This window comes from Eptesicus fuscus, chromosome 7 (assembly GCF_027574615.1).
Source record: "Eptesicus fuscus isolate TK198812 chromosome 7, DD_ASM_mEF_20220401, whole genome shotgun sequence".
NCBI classification, from domain to species: domain Eukaryota; kingdom Metazoa; phylum Chordata; class Mammalia; order Chiroptera; family Vespertilionidae; genus Eptesicus; species Eptesicus fuscus.
The window spans coordinates 65605858-65633430 of NC_072479.1; the positions used below are offsets into that span (position 1 = coordinate 65605858).

Below are 27573 nucleotides of genomic sequence, written 5' to 3' on the forward strand. Positions count from 1 at the left end.
TTGGTAGGTTGGGAGATGAATATAATTTTGTTAGTATCTAACTTTGTTTCTCAAGAAAGAGAGCTTTAATTATCTAGTAATATCTATCATTAAGCCTGTACTTCCACAGGTAGTTGCTGATTGTAGCTATGGAAATTAATAGAATTAATTTTAAAAATTGGTTCATCTTGCTATTAAGAACTTTTAAAGTGGTAAGTAAATGTCCAGTAATTTGAAGACTCTTGGAAAATTGTGTGGTTAATTGTGGAGAAGCATGAATGGTTTGAAGAAGCCCTTTTGCTTTTAGGAGGAGTGAATCATCACATTCTTTAGGGATCAGCTAACCAAGCAAATCATAGTGTTTCCCATAAATTTGTATTTGGTCCGTAAAGTGATAGTCATCTGTGGAGTACATTTGATTTGATGTGACTTGTGATTCAGATTTTATGAGTGCTGAATAACAAAGTTATTTCTTAGAACATAGGCAATACTTTGAAAACTGTCACTTTGACCTCACATTATATTGAAATTTATTATGTTAGAAAAATTTGCCATTGTTTTATAAAATCAGTTTTACATGGAAGATATATACTTAACATCTTTGAGATGGTTTTTAAGAATTGATTTGAAAACTAATGCAGGGCTTAGACTCTGGTGAGATTAATTTTAATATTATAATTAGAAAAGATGGGAAAAAACGTAATTACAGAGTAAAGGTTAGACTTCCTTATTATGTTGACATAATTGTTGGCATTTTTGCATATTAACTTGGATATAACTATAATTAGTGTGTAAAGGGCTGCATATAATGCTCCTGACATTTTGGACTAGGATCAGGAAAATGTTAGATGATATTAAATGTCTATAGAAGTATCCCATTTTAAGATATGGGGGAAACCCAAAATATACTGTAGATGAAAGGGGAGCTGTTCTGTCCGGAGCAGGGGTCCTAGATTTTGCCTCTTTAGCTTTTCCAAACAGTTTGATTATTAATATCTTTACCATCAAGTGTCAGTCAAGAGCAGTTATCTCATATTTTCAATTAAGAATTTATCAGCATCCCTAAAATTCTAGCTTATAAAAATCAGGTATTGGAACATGGAAAATTACTTGTGTAAATGTTTCTGGCACCTTTTTAAAAATGTATTTTTATTGATTTTTAGAGAGAGGAAGGGAGAGGGAGAGAGATAGAAACATTGATGAGAGAGAAACATCATCGATCAGCTGCCTCCTGCACATCTCCTACTGGGGATCCAGCCTGTAACCTGCACATGTGCCCTGACCAGGAACTGAACTGGTAACCTCCTGGTTCATGGGTCGACGCTTAACCACTGAGCCACATCAGCCCGACTGTTTCTGGCAACTTTTAAAGTCTGAGTAGCTTCCTTTAATAAAGTAAATCTAATGTTATAGCTGATTTTATAATATTAGTAGATATAATTGGTATGATAACGATAGAGATTTACTTAGTAGCTACTATCTAGAATGTTTTATTAACTATTTCCAAACTATATGTATTTTTTTTAAAAAATGAGTGTCTAGTGGTATTTGCAATTCAGTTTTAATATTAATGTGTTCTTGTAGCTCTTTTATGCTGCAAATTGTGATTTCTAATAACATCAGTTATTTTCTTTATCTTGCAATATAAAAATATAGTTTCAAAATAATAGTACCAGAATTAATGTAAACAATAAATCTCTGAGTGAAGTTTAGAGTTTCTTTATTGTTCTTTTAGTCCTTAGATTACATCCCTCTAAAAAACGTTATATTTAACATCATTTGAAAATAATTTCATTTCTGGGTGGTCATGCTGATAGTTGGATATATGGTTAGATTCTGGGCGTTGTTTCTAAACACTTATATTAACTTAGTTAATCCTTACAACTGCCCTGTGAAGTAGGTTCAGTTGTTATCCATATTTTACAGATGAATATATTTTTTGCCCTCTTGATTTCAGGTTAATTTGCATTAACAAGAAAATAGTACTGCTTTTGTTTGTCATTATGGATTGATATAGGGAAAATGGCAGATAAAAACTGAGGAAAAGGAAAATTTTGATTAGGAAATGAGATGGTATTTATAATTTGGGACCCTGAGGATAGTATATCATGGGAAATGAAAAGGGAGCTAAGGCACAATAGACAGTAAATTTTTGTCAAAAGTATAAAAGAAAGACTAAGTACCAATCTTATAATTTTTGTATATAACTGCTGTGCCCTGTAGAACTTTTCCACCTCTAGATAATAATGAAAGGGAGTTCTAGCTAGAAAAACCAGATAAAGTGGGATTCTATACTTTACTGATCTATTTAAGGAGCCAAAAAGAGGACAGTTTTCTGTAAATAACATTACTTAATAAGTTTATAATTCACTTTTAACCTTATTTTGGTTAACTGAGGTTCAACTCAATTATATATTCACACATTCCTCCATATTTATATATAACCCTTCAATAATGTCACTTATGTATGTGTGAATATGTGTGTGTATAATATCAAATTTCATTACACTGTAACAGGATTCCAAGTCCAGGACTTATCTTGAACAACTTTCACAACCATAACGTCTTACATTAAATGTTTAAATCTTAATGAAAATTAGAAAATAGTGTATCTGGAATCATCAAAACCGGTTATAATTTAAGTTACTTCTTGGAAAAATATAATGTTCAAACCAGTGGGTAGTAGGAAGTGAAAGTTGCTACCATGTTGTTTCCTGAGCGGTATTGTCATAAGTTCAGATTGATTTGATGGAATAGATTTTCATTAGTGAAATGCTTGATTTAGTACTTGATTACTAAGGAGTACCTTTTTGTGGATGAGCATTATGACTATTAAAGCTTACACAGGATACTTTTGAATAGAGCATCCTAATTTTTGGAATTTCTTTTCTAAGCTATTCTGATGAAATCTATATCTTAGTTGAGCTTATGGCATGGTAACACCGACAAATAAAACTTTCAATATTGGTGTCTAAGTGACCATTTTGGTTGTCTTAAAATATTTTCAAGACCTTTTTAATTCACTTACTTTTTTTAAAAAAAGTACTTGATTCTATTTTAAATACATAAGACCTGAGTTTAATGGAGACTGCATTTTCTGTAAATAAAATTTGGAAATTATTATTTAGTTCTTTTTAAAAATATGTATTTTTATTGATTTCAGAGAGGGAGAGGAAGAGAGAGAGAGAAATGTCCATGATGAAAGAGTATCATTGATCAGCTGCCTCCTGCATGCCCCACACTGGGCATCGAGCCTGCAACCTAGCATGTGCCCTGACCAGGAATTGAACCGTGACCTCCTGGTTCATAGGTCGATGCTCAACCACTGAGCCATGCCGGCTAGGCTATTTAGTTCTTAATGACATCTTTTATACTAGCTTATACCATAAGGATAATATATTTGGATTATTGTTTTTGTGCCTATTTTATCAATCTAAACATGTAAGACATTTTCTTTTCCTGTTAATCCTCACTCTATTTTTCCTTTGACTTTTTTTAGAGAGAGTGGAAGAGAGAGGGAAAGACAGAGAGAAACATAGATGTCAGAGAAACACATCAATTGGTTGCCTCCTGCACGCGGGCACCGGCCAGGGAGGAGCCTGCAACCAAGGTCTGTGCTCTTGACTGGAATCGAATCTGGGACCCTTTGGTCTGCAGGCCAATGTTCTGTCCACTGAGCCAAACTGGCTAGGACCAAACAGGTAGGACCTTTATGCCATGTACTTGCTCACTCTTCAGGGAATAGAAGTCAACAAGATTTCTATTTAGTTAACTAGAAAAGTTAACTAGATGACCTTTTTGGTATTTATCCTTTTATTACAGTTAGAAATGGATGTGTGTGTAATGCCCCTGTTTTAGTGAATGAGTCATTTAAAAATGAAAAGGGAGCCCACTGTAGGGGAGAACATATTTGCCAATGATACATCTGATAAGGCATTAATTTCCATAATATTTAAAGTACTCATACAACTCAACAAAAGGAAGACAACCCAATTGGAAAATAGGCAGAAGACCTGAATAGACACTTCTCCAAAGAAGACATAAAAATGGCCAAGAGACATATGAAAAAATGCTCAAAGTCACTAATCATCAGAGGGATGCAAATTAAAACAACAATGAGGTATCACCTCATACCTGCCTGAATGGCTACCATCAGTAAATCAACGAACAAGTGCTGGTGAGGATGTGGAAAAAAGGGAACCCTAGTACACTGCTGGTAGGAATGCAGACTGGTGCAGCCACTATGGAAAACAGTGCGGAGTTTCCTGAAAAATTAAAAATGGAACTGCCATTTGATCCAATGATCCCACTTCTAGGAATGTATCCTAAGAAGCCTGAAACACCAATCAGAAAAATACATGCATCCCTATGTTCATAGAAGCATTATTTACAATAGCTAAGATCTGGAAACAGCCCTAGTGCCCATCTGTAGATGAGTGGATAAAAATGCCATGGTACATTTATACAATGGAACACTATGCAGCTATAAAAAAAGAAGGATCTCTGACCTTTTGAGACAATATGGAGGGACCTGGAAAGTATTATGCTAAGCGAAATAAACCAGTAAGAGAAAGACAAATATAACATGATCTCACTTATATGTGGAATCTAATGAACAAAATAAAATGGGGAACAAAATAGATCCAGAGACATGGAAGCATGCAACAGACTTAAGATTCTCAGAGGAAAGGGGAAGGGCGCAAGGAGATTAACCAAGGAATTTATATGCATAACCCATGGACACAGACAATAAATAGTGTGGTGAAGGCCTAGTGAGGGGGTGGGAGTGGGGGGGAGGGAGTCAATAGGAGGAAAAAGGGGGACATATGTAATACTTCCAACAATAAAGATAAATTGAAAAAAAATTGAGTGCATTAAGTACTGTTATTTTTAAAATTCAGATTTATAGAAAAATGAATATAATTTACTAGGCAGTTTGTATCTTAAAATAAGTAGAAATCTAGAAACAATCTTGACGTGTGCTGTTAGCCTTTATGAAATATAATATTACCTTATAATAAGATAGAAATGTAAGGTATTTATTAGAATTACATTTTTAATTTTTTGTTGAAGAACTATTTTATACACAATTTTATCCTGTTTATGATTAAAACAAAGGAAAAAAGATACATTATCTTTAATTTGTTTTCATAGAATGAAGAACCATGAAACCGAAGTTTCTTGAGGGTAGGGGGGGATAGTTATTTAGTAACATAATGGTAAAAGGGAGGTGTATTATTGAAACATCTCTTTGTATCTTCAACAAGAATTGGTGTTTGCAAAGTCATCACTGCTGTATCACATTAAAATGAACAGGTACCTGATTAATATGTATTCAGTTAAAGGTAAAATGTGAGCTTGAAGATGAAGTTCTATTTAGTAGACCTTTTTTCCTTTTGTTAGAAACAGATTTTTTAAATGACACGTCCATTTTTAGGCAATTATTTTAAGTGTAACCGTTAATAAAAAATATTACCGTATTACTCTGTACAACTATTTAAATTAAAATCAGTGTTGTTATTTGTCCATGGCCTGGCATACTTTTATATGTGTGTATGGTTGATTTGTTGTAGGTGGCAAATGATTATTTTAAAGACTTATTGAGTGCTGAATGGGAATTGTGTTGATGCTTTTTATTTGAAGCCTTGTATATTGTTAATCCACTGTAGTGGCCTCTAAACCAAAATTCAGTGAATGTTAATGACAATGGCTAGTTAGGGAATGACAGATTTTTGATTAACTAATTATCCTTGTACTAATATTAAAAATGATGGTGTTGTTTCAGTGAAATGGAATAGTGTGGTAACTGATATATTTGTATATTAAAACATAACTGCCATTATAGTGGAACTTTATAAATGAAACCATTCAAATATTTTTTTTTGGCTTGTGTTTCTAATAATGTCAGAAGTTTTTGTTGACATGTGGTTAGCAGATAGTTTCTGTATTTGCTTTGGTGCATGCATATGTAGTTATGTGGTGAATTTATAACCCTTTCTCTGTAGTTCTGTATGTGTTAATAATCTCAAATAAAATGAAATAATCTTCTTATTCTGATAGAGAAGAAAAAGCTGGATCACTTACCAGTAACTGGAGTTCTCCTATTGGGTAATCTCCACAGATCCACATTCTTTGAAGTTATTGTGAATGCCTCGAGGACCAAGGAACCGTTGAAATTTCCAATTTCAGGAAGGTAAGCAAGTGCACTGAAGCATGTCTCTAGCATCTTCCAAATCCCCTCCCCCCAACTTTCTTACATATACATCTGTACTGCATGCCCCCTCAGTTCCAGTGGCTGTCCATCAGGAAGACTCTCATGCTGGACAGAAGGGCAAGAGAGGTGGATCTGTGAGGGAAAAGACCCAATAGGATAACTCAAGTTACTGGTAAGTAAGCTAGTTTTTTCAAGTTTGAGATGTTTTTCTCACATTTCTTCTCTTTAGAAGGAGCTCATTTAATTACAAAGAAAGGAAGTTGTTTGCCATAGAGTCTTTTTATAAGCTTGATGTGGATTATAGAATTTATTATATGGATAATAAACACCTAGTTCTTAAATAGTATATGAATAAATGTGACATTAATTTCAAAGTGTATCATTTACGTAATGGCTGTTTATAAAAATTATGTTTATTACCTCATAGTAAATAGTATAATAGTTCTAAAGCAATACAAGGAGTCTCTGTGTTGAAATATTATGTTAATTCATTTGTGATGTTGCTTTTATTGAAGTAAACACTAAACACTGTAAAATTTATGCTTATGCCAAATTTGGCCAAATTCTTTTGACATAGTACTGAACAGCAAAAATAGTCTTATATAACTTGATTAGTACTTCTTACTGACATAGTTTAGTTGTACCTTTTAACTTCACTGAAGGTATATTGGGAAAGTAATTCAGGGCATGCTGCAATTATTTTTACCATTTTCTTGTTTATTGTTTATGGACTTAATGATGTGAAGGGTGGTGCAATTGGTTCAGTGTGTGCTCTCTGGTTTCTCAGGTACAAGATAATTTATTGAGCTGGCATGTACATGTTAGAAATGGACAGAGTTTCTCATTTCTCTCTCAGTCATTACCAGGTTATCATTTCTAAAAGGGCACTTTTAGCACATAAGAGCCTGTAGTGGTGCTTGCTTGCTCTACCTATTTTATAAAATTGTCATAATTTGCTAGGTATTTAAGGCCTCTCATAATCCAACCCCATTCTATTTATCCAGCCCTAATTGCTGCAATTTGGAACTTTGGTTTGGTCTTATCTGGACACTTGTCATATTTATATCTTGGTTTCTGCTTTTCCATTTTCTTGAAATGGCCTTCTTTCATTCTACTTTTCTCTACTTTAAGGTTGAGGTCATAAATCATTTTATGCTAGCACCTCTCTGTTACTTCTGTTTGAGTGAGTAGAAACATGAGATTGCTCTGAGGATTGAATTCATGGAATATATTTAGGAAAGTACCTAGTAGTACATAGTAAACACTCTTCTTATTAGCTAATTAATAATAGATTGATCTTAAACAATTCTGTGATTATAGGTATAATTCTTATTTGTATGATACAGTTTAGCTTTGAAATATTATCTTCAGGTTATATTGCTGTTTCTTTAGAAATAAACCTCTTAAACTGACTTGTATGGTCTTTTTTATAAGTCTTCACCTGAGGATATGCTCATTGATTTTAGAGAGAGAGAGGAAGGGGGAGGAAGAGAGAGAGAGAGAGAGAGAGAGAGAGAGAGAGAGAGAGAGAGAGAGAGAGAGAGGTGGGAGAGAACATCCATTGGTTGTCTTTCCTATGTGCCCTGGCCAAGGATTGAACTCAAAACCTAGGTGTATGTACCCTGCAACCTTTTGGTATACAGGACAATGCTCCAACCAACTAAGCCACACAGGCCAGGGCATCAAGGATAGGATTTTATTGTTCTTTATCTTATTTAGTCCCTAACATCAGTGACTGAGATTAAATTATATCCACTGAAAAAAATCATGTGTTTTTTTTTAATCTAAATTCACAACTATACTTAACAGTTTTTTTCATTTATAAACAGGTTTATTTGGCTTATCAATGCCATTTGTACTGTATGTTTTTCTTAAGAACAACAGGTTTTTTTCCCTATAAAAATAGTATAGTGAAATTATTGTTTAGTACAATATAAACTTCTCCTATGGAACATTACAAGGAATGTATAGTTTTGAAAGTTAAGTTGATTGGCTTTACTTTAAGACTTTGTGAAGCATTAGAAAGCAAACTGGAAATTCAGTGTACTTGATTTTTTGAGGTTTGACTATTTTAGAAGGTTGTTGCTTAATTTTGATGATGCAGTAAATGAAATCTGTTTTCAAGGTCATTGAGGAAGGAAATGTTCCTTGACAGATTGAGTATCACTTCTAAATAATTCACTAGAGAGCCATTTCAGGTCCATTAGACAAGCCAAGATAAAGAACAAAAGTCAGATGACTTCATTGCTTGTTTTGAGTCTGCTTACGCACATCCACGTAAGACACTATTTAATTGCATGGTTTCTTTGGTTTGATAATGGTATGATGGTTATATTGAGAATGCCCTTATTCGTTAGAGGTCTATACTGAAATATTTATAATTGAAGTATCACAATGGGTTTAGGAATGTGCTCAGAAAATAAAATGCGGGTATTTGGGTGTGGTGTGTGTATATATCTTCTTATATAATAAAAGCCTAATATGCAAATCAACCGAATGGCAGAACGACCGGTCGCTGTGACACCCACTGACCACCAGGGGCAGATGCTCAACACAGGAGCTGCCCCCAGCCTGTAGGCCCCAGGCCAGCCAAGGTGGGTGCCAGTGGGATCCCCCTGATTGCCCCGCTGGTCGCCTCCCACAGAGGTAGATGACCGGCGGTGGGTGGGGCCAGCAAGTGGGCGGCACCAGGTTGACCAAGGCAGGTGCCAGCGGGGGCCCCCTGATCGCCCCGCCGGTCGCCCCACAGATTGGCCTTGATTTCTGGCCAGGCTGAAGGACCCTACCTGTGCAAGAATTTTGTGCACTGGGCCTCTAGTCCTATCTAATAAAAGAGTAATATGCAAATTGACCATCACTCCAACACACAAGATGGCTGCCCCCATGTGGTCAAAGATGGCCACCCCCATGTGGACACAAGATGGCCACCAGAAGATGGCTGGCAGGGGAGGGCAGTTGGGAGGTACCAGGCCTGCAAGAGAGGGCAGTTGGGGCAATCAGGCCTGTAGGGGAGGGCAGTTAGGAGTGACTGGGCCGGTAGAGGAGGGCAGTTGGGGGCGAGCAGGCTGGCAGGGGAGGGCAGTTGGGGGCAACCAGGCCTGCAGGGGAGGGCAGTTAGGGGTGACCAGGCTCACAGGGGAGGGAAGTTGGGGGCGACCAGGCCTGAAGGGGAGGACAGTTAGGGGCGACCAGGCTGGCAGGAGAGGGCAATTAGGGGTGACTAGGCTGGCATGGGAGGGCAGTTAGGGGCAATTGGGCCGGCAAGGGAGCAGTTAAGCGTAGATTAGGCTGGCAGGGGGGCGGTTAGGGAGTGTTCAGGCTGGCAGGCAGAAGCAGTTAGGGGCAATCAGGCAGTCAGGCAGGCGAGTGGTTGGGAGCCAGCAGTCCTGGATTGTGAAAGGGATGTCTGACTGCACCGGGATTGGGCCTAAATGGGCAGTCGGACATCCCTCAAGGGGTCCCAGATTGGAGAGGGTGCAGGCTGGGCTGAGCGGCACCTCCCCCCCCGCCTCCCCCCCCCCCCCCCCCCGTGCACAAATTTCGTGCACTGGGCCTTTAATATATAATAAAAGGCTAGTATGCAAATTGTCCCCTCGACCAGGAGTTTGACCAGGAGTTAGACCAGGGGGCGGGGCTGGCTGGCCAACTGCCCATGGCCTCTCCCCCTGTCTGGCCCTGGCCCCAACCGCTCCCCCTCTCCCCCGCATCCTCTACCACCTGCTGGCCCGGCCCTATTGGCCCCCATCGGGGCGGGCCGGCTGGACCCCACCTGTGCACGAATTCATCACCGGGCTTCTAGTGTATATATAAAGAGAAATAAAAAGAAAGATAAAATGTTGCAAAAGTTAATTTTGAGTCTAGGTGAAGGGTATATAGATATACATTGTACTTTTAACTCTTATGTGGCTTTGATATTTTTCAGAAAAAAAGTTAGGGAGAAAGTATTTGAAAAAGAACTTTACTGCCCGGCTCAGTGGTTGAGTGTTGAACCATGAACCAGGAGGTCATGGTTCGATTCCAGGTCAGGGCACATGCTCGGGTTGAAGGCTCTATCACCAGTAGGGGGTGTGCAGGAGGCAGCTGATCAATGATTCTCTCTCATCATTGATGTTTCTATGTCTTTCTCCCTCTCCTTTCCTCTCTGAAATCAATATTTTTTTAAAAAAGAACTTTACTGTGATTCAGTTTCTCTAATTCTGAAATGGGAATAATGGAACTTGTTCTTTCTATGCTTTGATGCAGGTAGGCACAGTGGGATAACCTTTGGTAGATAAAATGGCAATCAAGAGAACTTTTAAGAAATTTCTTTTTTACATTAAAGAAGAGTTTTACAATGGAGAACTTTTCAAAGAACATTTCACCTAAAAGTGTATTAGCAGAAAAAAGGATACCATGGTAGAGAAGCAACATTGAATAAAAAATGACTCAGAACTTTTCAAGAATTAAAAAAAGTGGAAATTATGAATTAATTAGAGCTTAATTACAACAAAACGTATCAAAACTTGAGGAATGCAAGAAAAGTGGGGCTTTAAGGGTAAATTTATAACCTTAAATGCATGTATTAGGTTGAAAGAAAATAAATGAATCAGATATTCAACTACAAAAAGGGGAAAGTAAAACCAAAGAAAGGAGAGGAAATAAAAATAAATATAGAATTTGGTAAGATAGACTATAATCCTATGTAATAAAAGCCTAATATGCTAACTATCTGACTGTTGTTTGACCAGTTGCTATGACGTGCACTGACCTCCAGGGGGCAGATGCTCTGACTGGTAGGTTAGTTTGCTGCTGGGGTCCGGCTGATTGGAGCTGGGTGAGACGGGCCAGACACGCCCTGGAGCCCTCCCACAGTCCCTCCCCGGTCCTGATCGTGCACCGGTGGGGGTCCCTCGGCCTGGCCTGGGCCCTCTTGTGATCTGGGACCCTCCGGGGGATGTTGGAGAGCTGATTTCAGCCTGATTCCCGCAGGCCAGGCCGAGGGGCCCCACCAGTGCACGAATCCGTGCACTGGGCCTCTAGTCAATAATAAAAATAATAGTGATGCTTATTCAAATTAAAGCTGTTTCTTTTCAGTTGGTTAAATTCTGAAAATACTCACCAGGAAAAAGATGATAAATAATAAAATTTAAAAGTGGAATGTAATTATAAATAATATTTTAAAGTGGAATATAATTACAAGGCAATTGCATATAAAATATAATTACAAGTACAATTCTAATTTTAAAGATCACAGGAAATCACTTAATTTATATGTATATAAATTTTTTAAAACAGGTGAAATGGTCTGTTTTCTAGGAGAAGGAATAATTCTAAAATTGTACAAGAAAAAGAAAATCCAAGGAAAATAAAAACCATTTAAGAAATTAAAACTGTAATAAATTTCCCCAAGAGGAATTTTTAAAAATAGCAAGTTTATGAAGCTATAATTCACAAACCATACCATTTACCCATTTAAAATGTACAATTCAATAGTTTCTAGTATTTTACAGTTGTGCCACCATTACCACAGTCAATTTTAGAATATTTTCATCACCTCAGAAAGAAACTCTGTACCTATTAGCACGCAATCCCAGTTCTCCGCAAATCAGTGTTAGGCAACCACTAATCTACTCTCTGTGTAGATTTGCCCCTTCTAGACATTTCATATAAATGGAATCTTTAATAGATGGCCTTTTGTGGTTCAGCTCTTTCACTTATTTTTAAGGTCTAACCATGTTGTAGCATGTACCAATACACTTCATTTCTTTTTATGGCCAAGTAATATTTCATTTTACGGGTATACCACATTTTGTTTATCCAGTCATCAATTGATGGATATTTGGATTATTTCCTACTCTTTTCCTATTATCAGCAGTGTGTACAAGTTTTTATGTGGACATATGTTTTCATTTCTCTTGAGTATATACCTAGAAGTGGAATTGCTAGGTCATATGGTGACTTGATGTTTAACTTTATGAGGAACTGCTAGATTGCTTTCCTACCAGCAATGTATGAGGGCCCCAATTTTTCCACATCCTCACCAACATTTTCATTATGAGTCTGACTATAGCCATCCTCAGAAGTGTGAAGTGATTTCAGAAGTAATAGGGTTTTTTTACTTTAATTTTAAATTACAGTTGACATACAATATTATATTAGCTTCAGGTGTACAGCCCAGTAATTAGACATTATATAACTTGCTAACTGATCCTCCCAATAAATCTTGTATCCATCTGACACCTTAGGTATTATTACAGTATTATGGACTATATTCCTTATGCTGTACTGTATATCCCCTGACTATTCTGTAACTATACAATTTGTACCAGAGGAATAGTTTTAATGTGAAGTTTATTATGATTTCAGGTACACTTTTGTGGAACAGATAATCCCAATTTTATTTATTTTTATTGGTTTTAGAGCGAGAGGAAGGGAGAGGGAGAGAAACATCAATGTGAGAAACATCAATTGGCTGCTTCCTGCACACATTCTAATTGGGGATTGAACCTAAAACTTGGGCGTGTGCCCTGATTGGGAATTGAAACTCGAGACCTCTTGGTGCATGGGATGTCGCTCAACCAACTGAGTCACACTGGCCAGGGCAATCCCAATTTTATACAAACTGACCCAGATAATAGAAGAAAAAAAGGGGAATGCTACCCTGATCATTTATTCGACTTTTAGCCCTGAAACCTAAATTGGAAAGAATATACAAGGGAAAGTTTATATTCAACCTCATTTATGAATAGAGATATAAAAATTATAATTATAAGAATATAAGGATAGTTCAATATTTGAAAACCATCAATGTAATTTATAAGACTTAGGGAAAAAATCTTGAAAGATCTAGTGAAAATATATGATAAAAGTCAATATCTATTGATTTTTTAAAGTAACCCTTAAACCATGAAGAGAATTGAACTTTTTTCTTCCAGTAAAGGTTGTCTTTCAAACAGCAAGCATCATGCTTAATGGTGAAACCTTACAAATATTCTCATGAAAGTTGAGAATAAGACACATACCTGTACTGTTAAGAAAAAGAAAATCCAAAAGGATTAGAGGAAGAAAAAGGAGATGAACAAATGACTAGAAAATCTTTTTTAAAAGTCAACTGACTTTAATAAGGGACTTAAATGTTACTGGATACAAGATCAACATTCCATTTGGCAATAGCCAGTCAGAAAATAAAAAGTATTTCTGTTACAGCAAATTCTATAAAGTACCCAAAGTTTTATTGAAGGACATAAAGTTAGACATGAATAAAAGGTAGGATATACTATATTTATGGGGGAGAAATATAAATATTGCTTTAAAATTACATCTCTGTGATTTATATGTAGTTTCAGACAAAAATCCCCATAGAATTTTTTGTGTGTGGAAAATGATCTTCATATACAAAGATACAGACACAAGAATTGCCAAGAGTTCTGAAAGAAGAAAAAGAATAAGGAGGAAGAACTTCTCCTGTGGATATCAAGACTAATTTTTAAATATATGGTATTTAGAATGAAATACTACATAGCTATGAAAAAGAATGAACTGCTGCACACAAAATGGGATGAATTTCCCAGATTTAATGCTGAGCAAAGAAAGAGAGAAACAAAAGATTACCTATTGAATAATTTCATTTACAGGAAGCTCAAAAGCAGATTGACTTAATCAATGGTGATAGAGATAGGAATAATAGTTATCTTAAAAATATGGTACTGATTGCCAAGGGGTATGAGGGAACATTCTGGAGAAATGCTAATATATTGGTTTGGATCACTAAGGGGTGTTAGACATTTAAAAATCAAGTTGTATACAGCACTTGTATACTCTATGTAAATTATATCTCAATAAACAAGTAAAATAAAAACATGGTATTTAAAGTAGTATAGTCTTAATACAGGAAAAGACAGTTTAATAAACAGAGTTAATAAATGGATCTATATGTATTTGAAGTTGATAAGTGCTAGAAATGGCATTTTCTATCAGCAGGGAAAGAGCGTGAACCAGTGAATTGGTTTTTCATATGAAGGAAGGGACTAGATCTCAAACCATATACAGCAATAAAGTCAATTTAAGCACTGAACAGGAAAAACTTTTTAAAACAAGAAAGTATAGAAGAATATGTAAGGCCTTCTTTAACAAGTCAAGAAAAGAAGACTAAACCATCAAGGATAAAGAATTTGAGTACCTTAAAAAGAAAAACTGAGGTTTAATAAATGACATCATAAACCAAACATAAAGGTAAGTAGCACAGCTAGGAGATATGTGCAGTGTCTGTAATATCCAGTGGGTTTGTATCCATAATATATAAAGATCAAAAGAATAAGACAGATGATGCAAATATAAATAAAATGAACAATGGTTATTAAAGAAATTCATAGCAGAGGAAACTGGAAATTGGAATGGCTAATGAACTGAGAAGATGCTTAGTCTCATTTGCAGGAAATGCAGTTAAAAACTTATGAGCCATCAATTTTCACTCATTAGATTGCAGAGCTCAGGATGGGGTAAGTGTTACAAAGTTAAAAATGTGCTTACCCTAGTATCCAGCAATTATTGTTCAAGATATTAGTCTTGGGAAACTTGCACATTTTCCCAGCAAGATTTTTACAGGGAGATTTATTTGGAAAAAGAGTCTACATGTCTATCAGGGATAGGAGTTGGGGATAAATAAGATACAAAACTAGAGGCCCGGTGCATGAAATGCACGCACAGGTAGGATCCCTAGGCCTGGCCAGCAATCAGGGCCGATTGGGGCCTTCTGGCTGCCAGCTGGGGCCTTCCTTCATTCCACGCCACCCCCTGGTGGTCAGTGCACGTCATAGCAAGCGATCAAACTCTCGATCTCCCAGTTGAACTCCTGAGGGGACACTTTGCATATTAGCCTTTTATATATATAGACTAGAGGCCTGGTGCATGAAACTCCTGCACTGGGGGGGCAGGGTCCCTTAGCCTGGCCTGCGCTCTCTTGCAGTCTGGGACCCCTTGTGGGATGTCCACCTGCTGGCTTAGGCCTGATCCCCCCGGGGATCTGTGAGCCAGAAGCCAGGCTTGCTGTTCCTTAGTGCTGCCGTGGAGGTGGGAGAGGCTCCTGTCATGGCTGCTGCCAGCCATGAGCCTGGCTTCTGGCTAAGTGGCGCTACCCCTGTGGGAGCACACTGACCACCAGCAGGCAGCTCCTGTGTTGAGCATCTGCCCCCTGGTGGTCAGTGCGTGTCATAGCGACCAGTTGTTCCGTTGTCGTTTCGCCGTTCGGTTGATTTGCATATTAGGGTTTTATTATGTAGGCCTGGCCGGTGATCAGGGCCGATCTTGGGGCAGCCGGCGGGGCGATCGGGGCACCCCACTGGCACCTGCCTTGGCTGGCCTGGGGCCTGCGGGCTGGGGGCAGCTCCTGCGTTGAGTGTCTACCCCCTGGTGGTCAGTGCACGTCATAGCGACCGGTCATTCCACTGGTCATTTCACCGTTCGGTCAATTTGCATATTAGGCTTTTGTTACATAGGATAGTTCTATAACAATTACCTAGATCTGTGTTCAGATTATTGTTGTTGGTTTTTTTTTACTTTAAGAAACATATTGTACTGTCTATGCCCAGGGATTGTTCTAAGCATTTTATTATAAACATGAACTATTTTAGTCCTCTTAGGAACTCAGAAATATTCAGCCATTATCTCCATTTTACATATGGGAATACTGAAGCATAGAGGAGTAAATAACCTACCCACTCTCATAGGGAGTAAATACCAGAGTTGGGATTCAAAGCTAGGTTTTTGAACCTCAGTTGCTTGGCTCCAGAGTCCACTATGCCATGCTTTATAATTGATGTATATAAATATGGAGAGACCTCATAAGTGTAAGGAAAAGTTTGTTGCAGAATGATGTGATCTAATTTACACAAAATAAATGGTAGTGGTTACTTTTGGTTGAGGTTGGGAAGTGAGGGAGATCTAGTAATAGTGGTGGAAGGAAACTAGCTTTATGGAACTGCCTGCTTTCCCTTAAAGAATATGCACACACACACATTACTTTTAAACACCCACATTTAATGTATGTATATGCTTATTTAAAAAAAAAAAAACAACACCGGAAGGATTGACCTTTATTGTTTTAATCTTCATTTATTTTCGATATTGGTTTATAGTAGAAAAAGAAAGCAGTGGCCTTAGCACAATGGCTATAATTTAATCTAGTTCTGAAATAGCCATTAATGAGCTCCAGACACTGAGTTAGGGATAGGCAGATGAATAGGTTTCATCCTCTGTCTTTAAGGAGCTTAAGAGTTTTACAGGGAAATAGTTAAGAACTAATTTTAATTCAGTATGTTAAGTTTTAATTCGGTATTTCTTTTTTTCCCTGTTTCTCCATCCCCAACCCCTTCCCTCCATATACAAATAGGATAATGGGTAACTATCTTGATTTGGGGCATGGGAAACAATGAAATATCAATGGCAATCTTACTTCTTATTCTTTTACAAAACTACCAGAGAATAAACCTTTAATGTTTAGAGGTTGTAGCTTATTCATCATTGTCTCTCCAAAACTTAAACTTAAAATGCCTTATGCTTGGTATTACTGACTCCTAGATGTTTTAATGAATAACTGATGCACTTTCACACTTCACTCTTAAGTCAGCTAGCGCCTGAACCCAAAGTTCTCCTTAAGCTATCTGGGATGTCTTCTATTGGTTCCATTTCTTCCATTTGTTACTGAAGTCAAAGGTAATTTGATTGAAGACACTATATAAAGCCTTGAATTGTTTTGTGCCAAAGAACTCTGACTTGAGAAATACTTAAATCTGTAGGAAATTTTAAATCTCTAAACACAATTTTATTTTCATTGTGCTAAGTCAAATGCATTTTTTTTAAAAAACTAGTAGTCTTCTAATATTGGGATAGTACAATTATTTTTCTCAGAGTTACTATATTCTCTGTCTTTGAGTCACTACTGTCTTGTAATCTATATATTTAAAAGCCAAACAACCGGAACGACCAGAACGACCCGTCACTATGACACACACTGCGGCCGGCCAACCAGCCCGATGGGGGCGGGGCCGGTCAGCCAATCTCCCGCGGCTCCTCCTACCCCCCCATTGACCTGGCCCCCAATCGGTCCCCCCCAACCCTGATCGGGGGCGGGCCTGGCCGGCCAACCTCCTGCGGCCCCTCCCCCGGCCAGCCCGGCCCCTGATTGACCCCCCCATCCTGGTCAGGGGTGGGGGTGCCCGGCCAACCTCCTGCATCCCCTCCCCCCAGCCAGCTGGCCCCAATTGGGGCAGGCTGGCCGGACCCCACTCATGCATGAATTCGTGCATGGGGCCTCTAGGTGTGTTTATATTCTGCATCTTATTTGTGAAATTCTTAATTTCCGAAAACCACATTTTCTTGAAGTTTTCAGATGGACTATGGACTGTTTCCAGATTGTATTAGTGTTTATTATCTGAAAATTCCACTGTCTTTTAAAATTTGTCATGGTATCTCATGAAAAGTAGTTACTGTTACCTCCTTTTGCTCCAGTGAGAGAGGTATGTTTCCCTTGGTAGCAAATTAGAGTCACTGTTAGGTGAGATCTTTCCCAAAAGGCCAAATTTTAATGTCTAAAAACTGCTGAAAATGGGTATACTTGAATAAATCATAGTGAAAAATGTTTATCCTACTTTGTAAGTTTAACACTTGGGTTATAATTGAGAAAACCCTTAAACATAGCATATTATGATGCTAGATGGATTATAGTAAACTATTGGTCAAACCCTGTTCAGTGTGTACATAGTGCTTCTTTCTTATTATGTAGCCCTTTTGCCAGAGATAACATGGTTATCATTTGGTAGAACAATCCTGGCTCAAACCCCTGCCCAGAAATTTGATTCAGTCTCTTTTCTGGACAGTCTGGTAAGCTGTCATTGCTCTTATTCAGAGGGAACCCAAGAGGAATTTAATACTAAAGGAACAAACAGTAATAATGAAAATGTTAGAATAGTCCATTAATTTAAGGCTTCACATTAAACATGACTAATTTATAACAGTGCTGTTCAATAGAAATGTAATGTAAGCCAAAAAAGGGAGCCATATGTGTAATTTTAAAAGTTCTTTTGGCCAAATTTAAAAAGTAAAATGTAACAGATGAAATTACTTTTAATATTAGGTTGTATTTAACTCAATATATCTAAAGTATTGTTCTTTACATTATTAGTGAGCTATTTTACAATCTTTTTCACACTAAGTCTTCAAAATTTGGGGTATATTTTATACTTAGAATGCATCTCAATTTGGACTAGCACATTTCAAGTGCCCAATACTCCTATGCGGCTTCTGCACTGTATAGCACAGACTAGGGTATCTGGAAGAATATTTGGTTCTATATCATTCTTCTATTGCTTCCCATTAAAGATGCTTTGCATATTTTTTTCTTTTATTGCTTCACCTGTTCATGGGTGCTTGGCTTTACTATTGATCATTGGCAACCTGAAACTCTACTTTACTTCCTAAAATTGACAGAGCATTTAGGTCTTTCTGTAGTGTTCCCGTATATTTATGTTTACTTAATGTTTTTAGATAAAGTGTAGTAAAGTTTCCTTCCTGTAAGCTTTGAATCAGAGTATTGACTACTGCTTTTTCTCAGACTATCAGGCTCAAACCTTCTACATGGGCTGTGTAGATAAGATTACACATTATTATATTGTCATCTCCCTCACCCTAGCTGGGTAATAAACCTCTCTCTTCTTAGTTTAAGTCATTGCTCTGAACCAGGATTCCATATGATGACTTATTTTTGAGTGTCCATTCTCTAAGATAATAATTGCTTAGAGATTTTCAAGGTAATGCATTTTTCTATACCCTAGTAGATACTTACATTGCAAAATAAAGTCATATCTAAGGTATAATGCATATGACATTCTGATAGCCTGTTGGTTTCACCTTTCCTAGATGAGGGACATTTAAAATTATTCTCAGTAAATGAATTTGTAACCTTTAATATTGGTTATCCATGTGTCCCAAAACTAGCAGAAGAATCTTCTATGATTTATATCAAACAGTGCCAGACTTTGCTCTTATAACATGAGATTATTTGGACTTGAATATATAAGTGCTCAGATTCTGGGAGTTTTTGTGTTCCCTCTTTTCTTATCTTAATTATTATTTAGCTTTCATACTTGTTATGAGTTTCTAGTCTTAGCCTACCTCTTTATTACTCCATCTCCCTTCCAGCAGAACCTCAATCCCATTCTATTTCTTTTCCAGCTCTACTTTCCATGCATACCTATGATTTTTGATGGGTGTTCCCAGCACAGTCAAGTGCAGCATTTGACTGTTACTTATCCCTGATATTTAGGTATCAGTTTTAGCAACAGTATAGAATTAGTATTGGAGGTCCTGGCCTGATGTTGAAGTGAAGCAAAGACTATACTCATTCTCTCCCATCCACTGTGATCATTCATCCTATTTAATTTCATTGTCCCTAGCCATGTGAAAGCTGATAGTTGCTAATTGAGGTCACTAGTGTGTTGGCCAGATTCCTGAGTTAGAGGCAGTTATACTGTATAGCCAAAGAAATAGCACTAGGCAGCATGTGGTAGCAGCTGTGAGCACAACTGAAAACTGGTAGAAGAGTGGGCTAGCACTAGAGCAAAGGAGCACTGGATTAGTTTTCTTTTCTTTTTTTTTTTAAAGTTTTCTGTCCTCCAGTTTGTCCTATCTACTGCCATGATACCAATTTTCAAAAAAATTCCAGTTTTAACTTCATCTATAGATATTTACTGAAACTAATGAAGTGTCTAGTACTTTGTCAGTGAATAAGGTAGACACTGGCTTCTCAAGTGGTCATTCCTCTTTAAATGTCCAGTAACTCTGCACTGCCTTCAGGTCCAAGGCCAAGGTCTTATTCTTTTAGGTTCTGCAGTGGAGTCTGGAAACTGATGACTGCTTGTTTGACTCTTAGTCTTGTTTTGTTTGGTCCCCTTACTGTTGATCTGCACCATGTTTCAAACAAATCGAATTACCATTTTTAAAAATGCAGGTTATTTTTTTAAATTTCAATTTCCAGCTTCTTTTTATTAATTGGAAGGTTTAGCAACACTTAGTCACATTGTTCATTGCAACAACTTGCCCCATTTAGAAGGAACTTTTGCTCTCCATAGTTCTTTATTTTATTTTATTTTTTAAAAATATATTTTATTGATATTTTACAGAGAGGAACGGAGAGGGATAGAGAGCTAGAAACATCGATTAGAGAGAAACATCTATCAGCTGCCTCCTGCACGCCCTCTACTGGGGATGTGCCTGCAACCAAGGTACATGCCCTTGACCGGAATCGAACCTGGGACCCTTAAGTCCACAGGCCGATGCTCTGTCCACTTAGCCACACCGGTTAGGGCTGCTCTCCATAGTTCTTACCATTTTCTGTTGTCTCCTGGATTTGTCTAGTAAGTACCCGGTCCTCTTCACTTATTTTTATTAATTACCTGGTCTCTGTAGATAATTAAGCTTGCAACCCCTGTTTTAGATAATCTGGTCCCTCATTACTCGAAACTTTTCTTTGATATGAATCTTTTAGTATGGCCAAGAGGACATCCTTAGGTAAGGTCTATACTCTTTTAACATGGCTTAGACATTTTTTGTGGTTTGGTTCCTCTTTATTTCTTCAGCCTTAGCTCTTGCCATTCACCGCAGTAAAGTTATATCCCAGCCATTTCTACCACTCACCTACTGGTGTTGTGTGTTCTATTGTTTCTGGCCTTTGTGTGCGCGCGTACACACACACACTCACACTAATCTGTGGATGATAGTTTGCCTTTCCTCCCCATTCTCTGTCCCCACTGCTTCCCCTGCTCCACCCCAAGTTTGGTTAATTCCTGTTAATGTCTTAATTTAGATGTCACATCCATCAGAAAGCCTTCCCAGCTTCCACAGGATCTGCCTATGTATTTTTATAACTTCCTGAATTTAACCCAGTCTTAACACTTCCTACAAATTGCTTCTGATAGTCTCTTCTGCATCTATTTAATAGACTTTTTTTTTTTTTATTTCAGAGAGGAAAGGGGAGAAAGAGATAGAAACATCAGTGATGAGAGAGAATCATCAATTAGCTGCCTCCTGCATGCTCCCTACTAGGGAGCAAGCCCAAAACCCTGGGCATGTGCCCTGACTGGGATCAAACCATGACCTCCTGGTTCATAGATCGACACTCAACCACTGAGCCACTCTTGCCAGAACTTAGATTTCTGTCCCCTAATTTCTCTTCCTCTCTTGATGACACACTCTGTCTTTTCCCTCTCGCACTCTCTACTTCCTGTTCATCTACAAATCCTGCATGATGTATCTCCAAATATGTTTAGAATTATACCACTTTTTCTACCCTCTACTGTTGCTATCTTAATATAAGCCACCATCATCTCCTGCCTGCCTATTATAGTAAGTTCCTAATTGGTTTCTGTTCCCCTACCATCTGGTTTCTAAATAGCAGCCAGGCCATTTTTAAAAAAAATAATTTCCGAAGCTCTTTTTTTATCTGATCCTCACAAACCCCTTTGTAGAATGACTATTATTATAATAATTATTTTACCAAGAAAGCAGAATCTAGAATGGTTAAGTGGCATACATAGGAACAAAGCTATTCAGTAGTAGAACCAGAATTTAATTATATATCTTCATGTCTCAAAGTTTTGTCTTGTGGACCACAAATTCCCGTATAACTCCTGCCCCCACACTTGCATAGCTTCCCCACCAGAGTGGTACATTTGTTATAATTGATTCACCTGTATTGACATATCATTATCCCCCAAAGTCCATAATTTACATTAGGGTTCACTCTTGGTGGTATACATTCTGTGGGTTTGGACAAATACATAATGACTAGAAGCCCGTTGCACGAAGTTTCGTGCAATAGACCTTCACCTGGCTGCCGGCACCAGTTTTCCACCAGCAGCAGTTTTCCTCTGGCCACCCGCTGATCGGAGCGCCTCCCGATCGGAGTTCCTCTCGGGGTGGCCGATTGCGCTGGCAGTAGGCGCTCCGATCGGCGGGTGGCCAGAGGAAAACTGCTGCTGGCGGAAAACTGGTGCTGGCAGCCACGCAATCGGCCACCCCGAGTTCCGCCACCGGCGCCTTCCTTCCGCCGGCTCCATCGGTCCTCCCGCAGCACCGGCCGTTGGGGCCGGCGAGGAACGGGGGGTGGGGACTCGTGAGTCCCCGCCCCCTGCTCATCCTGTCAGCCCAATTGGCCACCCCAAGTCCCGCCCCCAGCCTGCCACGGCCCAAACGTGGGCGTAGCAAAGTGATGGTTATTTGCATACTTCCCTTTTATTAGGTAGGATATGTATCCACAATTACAGTGTCATAAAAGATAGTTTTACTACCCTAAAAAGCTTTAGTGCTGTGCCTATTAATCCTTCCCTCCACCCAGCCCTTGGCACCATTGATCTTTTTATTATCTCTATAGTTTTGCCTTGTCCAGAATGTAATCTGGATGTAATCAGAATGTAGCTTTTTCAGATTGGCTTTTTTTACTTAGGCATTGTAGATTCCTCCATCCCTTTTGATGGCTTGATAGTTCTTTTTTTTTTTAAGTGTTGAATAATAATTCATTGTCTGGATGTATTACAGTTTATTCATCCATCCACCATTTTGTATTCTCACCAGAAATGAATAAGAACTTGTGTTGCTCCACATTTGCACCAGCATTTGGTGTTGGCAGGGTTCTGGAGTTAGACCATTCTAGTAGGGCAGCCAGGTAATTTTCATTTTAATTTTAGTTAGATCTTAGAACTTTCCCATTCTATTGAGTTTCTCATTCTCCTTAGCATAATAGAATTCCAAGTTTTTCCCCATTGTATGAAAGAAAGGCCTTACATGATCTGGCTGTTGGTTGCCTCTTCATTGCCTTTTCTCTTTCACTCATTGCAGTCAGACATTTTGGTCACCTTATTTTCCTTGAACATGCCATCCTTCTGCCTCAGAGCCTTTGCAGTTGGTCTTGCTTATCCTGGAATCTTTTACATCTAGATACCTGCATGGCTTATTCCTTCACTTCATTTAGGGCTCTAAATATAACCTCATCAGAAGACCTTCCTTGATTTCTCTGTAGAAAAATAGCTCTTCTGTGTAACTCTCTCTTCCCAGACCCTGCTTTATCTTCCTTTTACGACTACCTAATCATACATTATACAGATATTAGAGGCCCGGTACACGAAATTCGTGCACTGGGGGGGCGGGGGAGGGGGAGCTGTCTCTCAGCCCAGCCTGCACCCTCTCCAATCTGGGACCCCTCGAGAGATGTCCAACTGCCGGGTTAGGCCCGATCCCACAGGCCTAATCTGGGACTGCTGGCTCCCAACCACTCGCCTGCCTGATTGCCCCCTAACCACTCCCCTGCCAGCCTGATCGATGCCTAACTGCTCCCCTGCTGGCCCGATCGCCCCCAACTGCCCTGGTAACCCCCAACTGCCCTCCCCTGCAAGCTCGGTCGCTCCCAACTGCCCTCCCCTGCTGGCCTGGTCATCCCTAACTGCCCTCCCCTGCCGACCTGGTCACCCCCAACTGCCCTCCTCTGCTGGCCTGGTCACCCCCAACTGCCCTCCCTGCAGGCCTGATCGCCCACAACTACCCTCCCCTTCCAGCCATCTTGTGGTAGCCATCTTGTGCAAGGGTGTGAGGGTCAATTTGCATATCACCTCTTTATTATATAGGATATGTTTGATTGCCTATCTTTTCTAGAATCCATGTGTGCTCCATGAGGCAATACTTCTATATACCTGTAGAATAAGATATGGTACATAGGTTGTGCTTAGTAAATGTCTGTTGAGTGAATGAATGACTATATTATATCAAAAAATGTTTTAGTGTTACTGATTTATAATATTGTAGTAGAATATAATCAGAAACATAAAGGAGGCTTAGTTTTAATTTATTTCACAAATTATAGACTTTGTGAGGCTAGAGATTTTTTTTTTCTTCTTTGCTATAGTCCCATCCTTAGCATGTTACCTGGCAGTAATATACATTTAATAAATATTTACTGAGTGGATGAGTTTATGTAAAGGAACAGTGATGTCTTTATTATAAGAATAACCAAATTATACTATATTTAAAAGTAATTTTGGGCCGAAACGGGTTTGGCTCAGTGGATAGAGCGTCAGCCTACGAACTGAAAGGTCCCAGGTTTGATTCTGGTCAAGGGCATGTACCTTGGTTGCGGGCACATCCCCAGTGGGGGGTGTGCAGGAGGCAGCTGATCTATGTTTCTCTCTCATCGATGTTTCTAACTCTCTATCCCTCTCCCTTCCTCTCTGTAAAAAATCAATAAAACATATATTTAAAAAAATAATTTTGGAAGGGAAGGAGGAAGAGTGATAATACCACCTTGATTAAAATAGTTGGATTCAGCCCTGCTGGCATGGCTCAGTGGTTGAGCATCGACCTATGAACCGGGAGGTCTCTGTTCAATTCTCGGTCAGGGCACATGCCTGGGTTGCAGGCTCTATCGCCAGTGTGTGTGTGTGTGTGTGTGTGTGTGTGTGTGCAAGAGGCAGCCAATAAATGATTCTCTCTTATCATTGATGTTTCTATGTCTTCCCCTCCCTTTCCTCTCTGAAATCAATTTTTAAAAATGGTTGGATCCATTCATTTCCTTCCATCTTCACCATGTGCCAACTACTGCAAGCCACCATCTCGCTTGTATAGATTACTCTACTAATGTACCACTTAGTCTCTCCAACTCTTTATGTGTCACACACCAGTGCATTGTGTACACAACAGTTTAAAAATGGAAATGTAATATAAGTCACTTCTCTCCTGAAGAATATTTTAGGATATCTGTTGCCCCCAAAATAACTAGGTTCTTTAACTTGTCCCATTTGTAGACCTGACCTGGCCTTCCAACCTCCTGATCTTTCCCCTTACTCAATATTCTCCAGTTTTACTGACTTTTAGTTTCTATAATGTCTGAAATTCTTTCCTCCTTTGTATATTCAATACTTGCTTTCTGCCTGAGATAATCTTTCTTCCATTCTTTCATTCGGCAATTCCTTTGTTTTATTTAAATCTGAATATGTCAGAGCTTATGGGATTTTTCCTTGAAAGCCTTATCTACCTTCACTCCTATTAAAATTGCTCATGGTTTTGGAGTGGGGGTGGGGAAAGACAACACTACAGTTTGTAATTATATATATGTAGCTAATGTTTTGGTTTACTATTATATTCCTAACACTAAGCATGGTGCTTTGCACATTGTAGGCACTTAATAAACATTTGTTTAATATGTGAAATAACTATGCAACAAAAGATGGAAAACAAAAAGAATGAGCATGAAGTGGGAAAAAGACCCAGAAAACATAAAGACAGTACAATATGCTTGTTAAAACAATAAATGCCCATGACATAAGCTCAGCTATTAAGCAAGACTTGGATTAGGTCAAATATAAAATTGACCTATACACTTGATTTAGAAACACATCTAAGAACAAAATTACTAAGGGGGTTGAAAGTAAATCGATAGTTGAAACAAAATAGTAGGCAAATATAAACAAAAATTATCAATGGATTGGTATTATTGCTAGACAAAATTGAATTAAAAGCAGTAAACATCAGGTAAGAAAAGTTGCTGTGAAACTAATACAGGTTAATACAAACACAGTCCTTAGAACAACACCTGACATATAGAAAGCATTCAATAAATATTAGTGCCATAAAAATAGAGCAATAGAGCAGGCATAAAAATAGAGCAATAGAGCAGGCATAATACTGATAACACCTGATGGAGCTCTCATAATAAAATACAACTACAGATCAGTTTTATCTAAGAATATTGATGCAGAAGTTCAATAGTAGATTCAAAATATACTATACTGTGTGTGTGTGTATAAAATATTAGAAGAATGTTTCAGGAATGCAAAGATATATTGGAATGCCCTTATATATAATTCAACATATCTATATCTATATATATGAAAGCCTAAGCGAGCGACCATCCGACTGGTAGCTATGACACTCAATGACCACCAGGGGGCAGATGCTCAATACAGGAGCTGCTGAGCTGCTGTGACTTGGCAGCTGCAGCTCTTGGGTGACCAGCACCTGGAACCAGAGAGGAGAGAGCCCAGTTCCCGGGTATGTCACCCAAGAACTGCCCTCTCACAATCCGGGACCCCTTGGGGAATGTTGGGTAGCCGGTTTTGGCCCGATCCTTGCAGGCCAGGCCAAGGGACCCCACTGGTGCACGATTCCATGCACTGAGCCTCTAGTTAGTAGATAAAAGTGGAAAAGCCATATGATTATCTCAATAGATCTTGAACTGAAGTTAATAAAATGAGACATATTTCTGAAAGTCATCTTTAATAAAATTTTAACATAGTTAAGAGGCATGATGTAGAAGTAACCACCAAACTCTTTGGATGACATCCAGTGCTTTTTTCTGGACATTTAGTTCATGTGTCTTCAAGAACTATTCTGGAACTGCCATTTTAGAAAGGGCAGCTGGTCCATAACCAATTCAGGCTCCAGAGAGACATGTTGTATGAGGTTCTAAATGGTGGTTCTGAATATCAAGACAGCACAGCATTGTGACATGTAGAAAGTATGGGCTCTAGAAAGACACTGCATAATATCTCCTATCTGTGGAATCTGGAAAATTGAACTCATAGAGATGGAGTATAATGGTTGCTGACAGGCAGGGGAATGGGAGAAATGGCATGGTGTTGGTCAGTGGTCGGCAAACTCATTAGTCAACAGAGGCAAATATCAACAGTACAACGATTGAAATTTCTTTTCAGAGCCAATTTGTTAAACTTAAACTTCTAACGCCACTTCTTCAAATAGACTCGCCCAGGCCATGGTATTTTGTGGAAGAGCCACACTCAAGGGGCCAAAGAGCCGCATGTGGCTCGCGAGCCGCAGTTTGCCGACCATGGGTGTTGGTCAAAGAGTACAAAGTTTTAGCTATGCAGGATAAATAAAGTTCTTGTGATCTAATGTACAGCGAGGTGACTATCCTATCTTATATAATAAAAGCCTGATATGCAAATTGTCCCCTCGGGCGGTCATTCGACTGAGAGTTCAACCCGGAGACCAGGAGTTCGACTGCTCGCTATGATGTGTGCTGACCAGCAGGGGGCAGCTGGAACATGGCGGGCATTGGCAATGTGCTGTGACCTCGTGCTGGCTACCTGGTGGCGGGGGTGATGGGAATGAAGGTGCAATGAGAATGCAGGGCTTGCTCTCACTCCCCCTGCTACCCTCCCCCGGGATGCCAGGGCTTGCGTGAGGAGCCCGCCCTGCACCTGCGCAGCCTCTTCCTTGTGAGCCGTGCCGCAGCCGGTCGGGCTCCCCATGGGTTTGTGCAGGAGCCGGTCTGCAAGGCTGGCCGCCCAGCTTCCGTGCAGCACCGCTGGGTGGCCCAGAGGCCCATGCTGCGCCCCGGTCGG

At 39.0% G+C, this 27573-nt stretch overlaps 1 protein-coding gene across 6 annotated transcripts in view; it reads left to right on the forward strand.

The window, feature by feature from the left end:
- Positions 1–27573, forward strand: part of YAF2 (YY1 associated factor 2) — a 100458-nt gene that overhangs the window by 26669 nt on the left and 46216 nt on the right. For 4 of the 6 annotated variants that reach the window (XR_008556620.1, XR_008556621.1, XR_008556619.1 and 1 more), the window contains exon 3: positions 6101–6172. The exons of the other annotated variants lie outside the window; for them this stretch is intronic. Coding sequence is in view for 1 of the 4 variants with exons in the window: in XM_054719156.1 (XP_054575131.1) it covers positions 6101–6172 (72 nt within the window). In the remaining 3 variants the exon portion in view is untranslated. The remainder of the gene's footprint in view (positions 1–6100; positions 6173–27573) is intronic. 6 annotated transcript variants of the gene reach the window in all.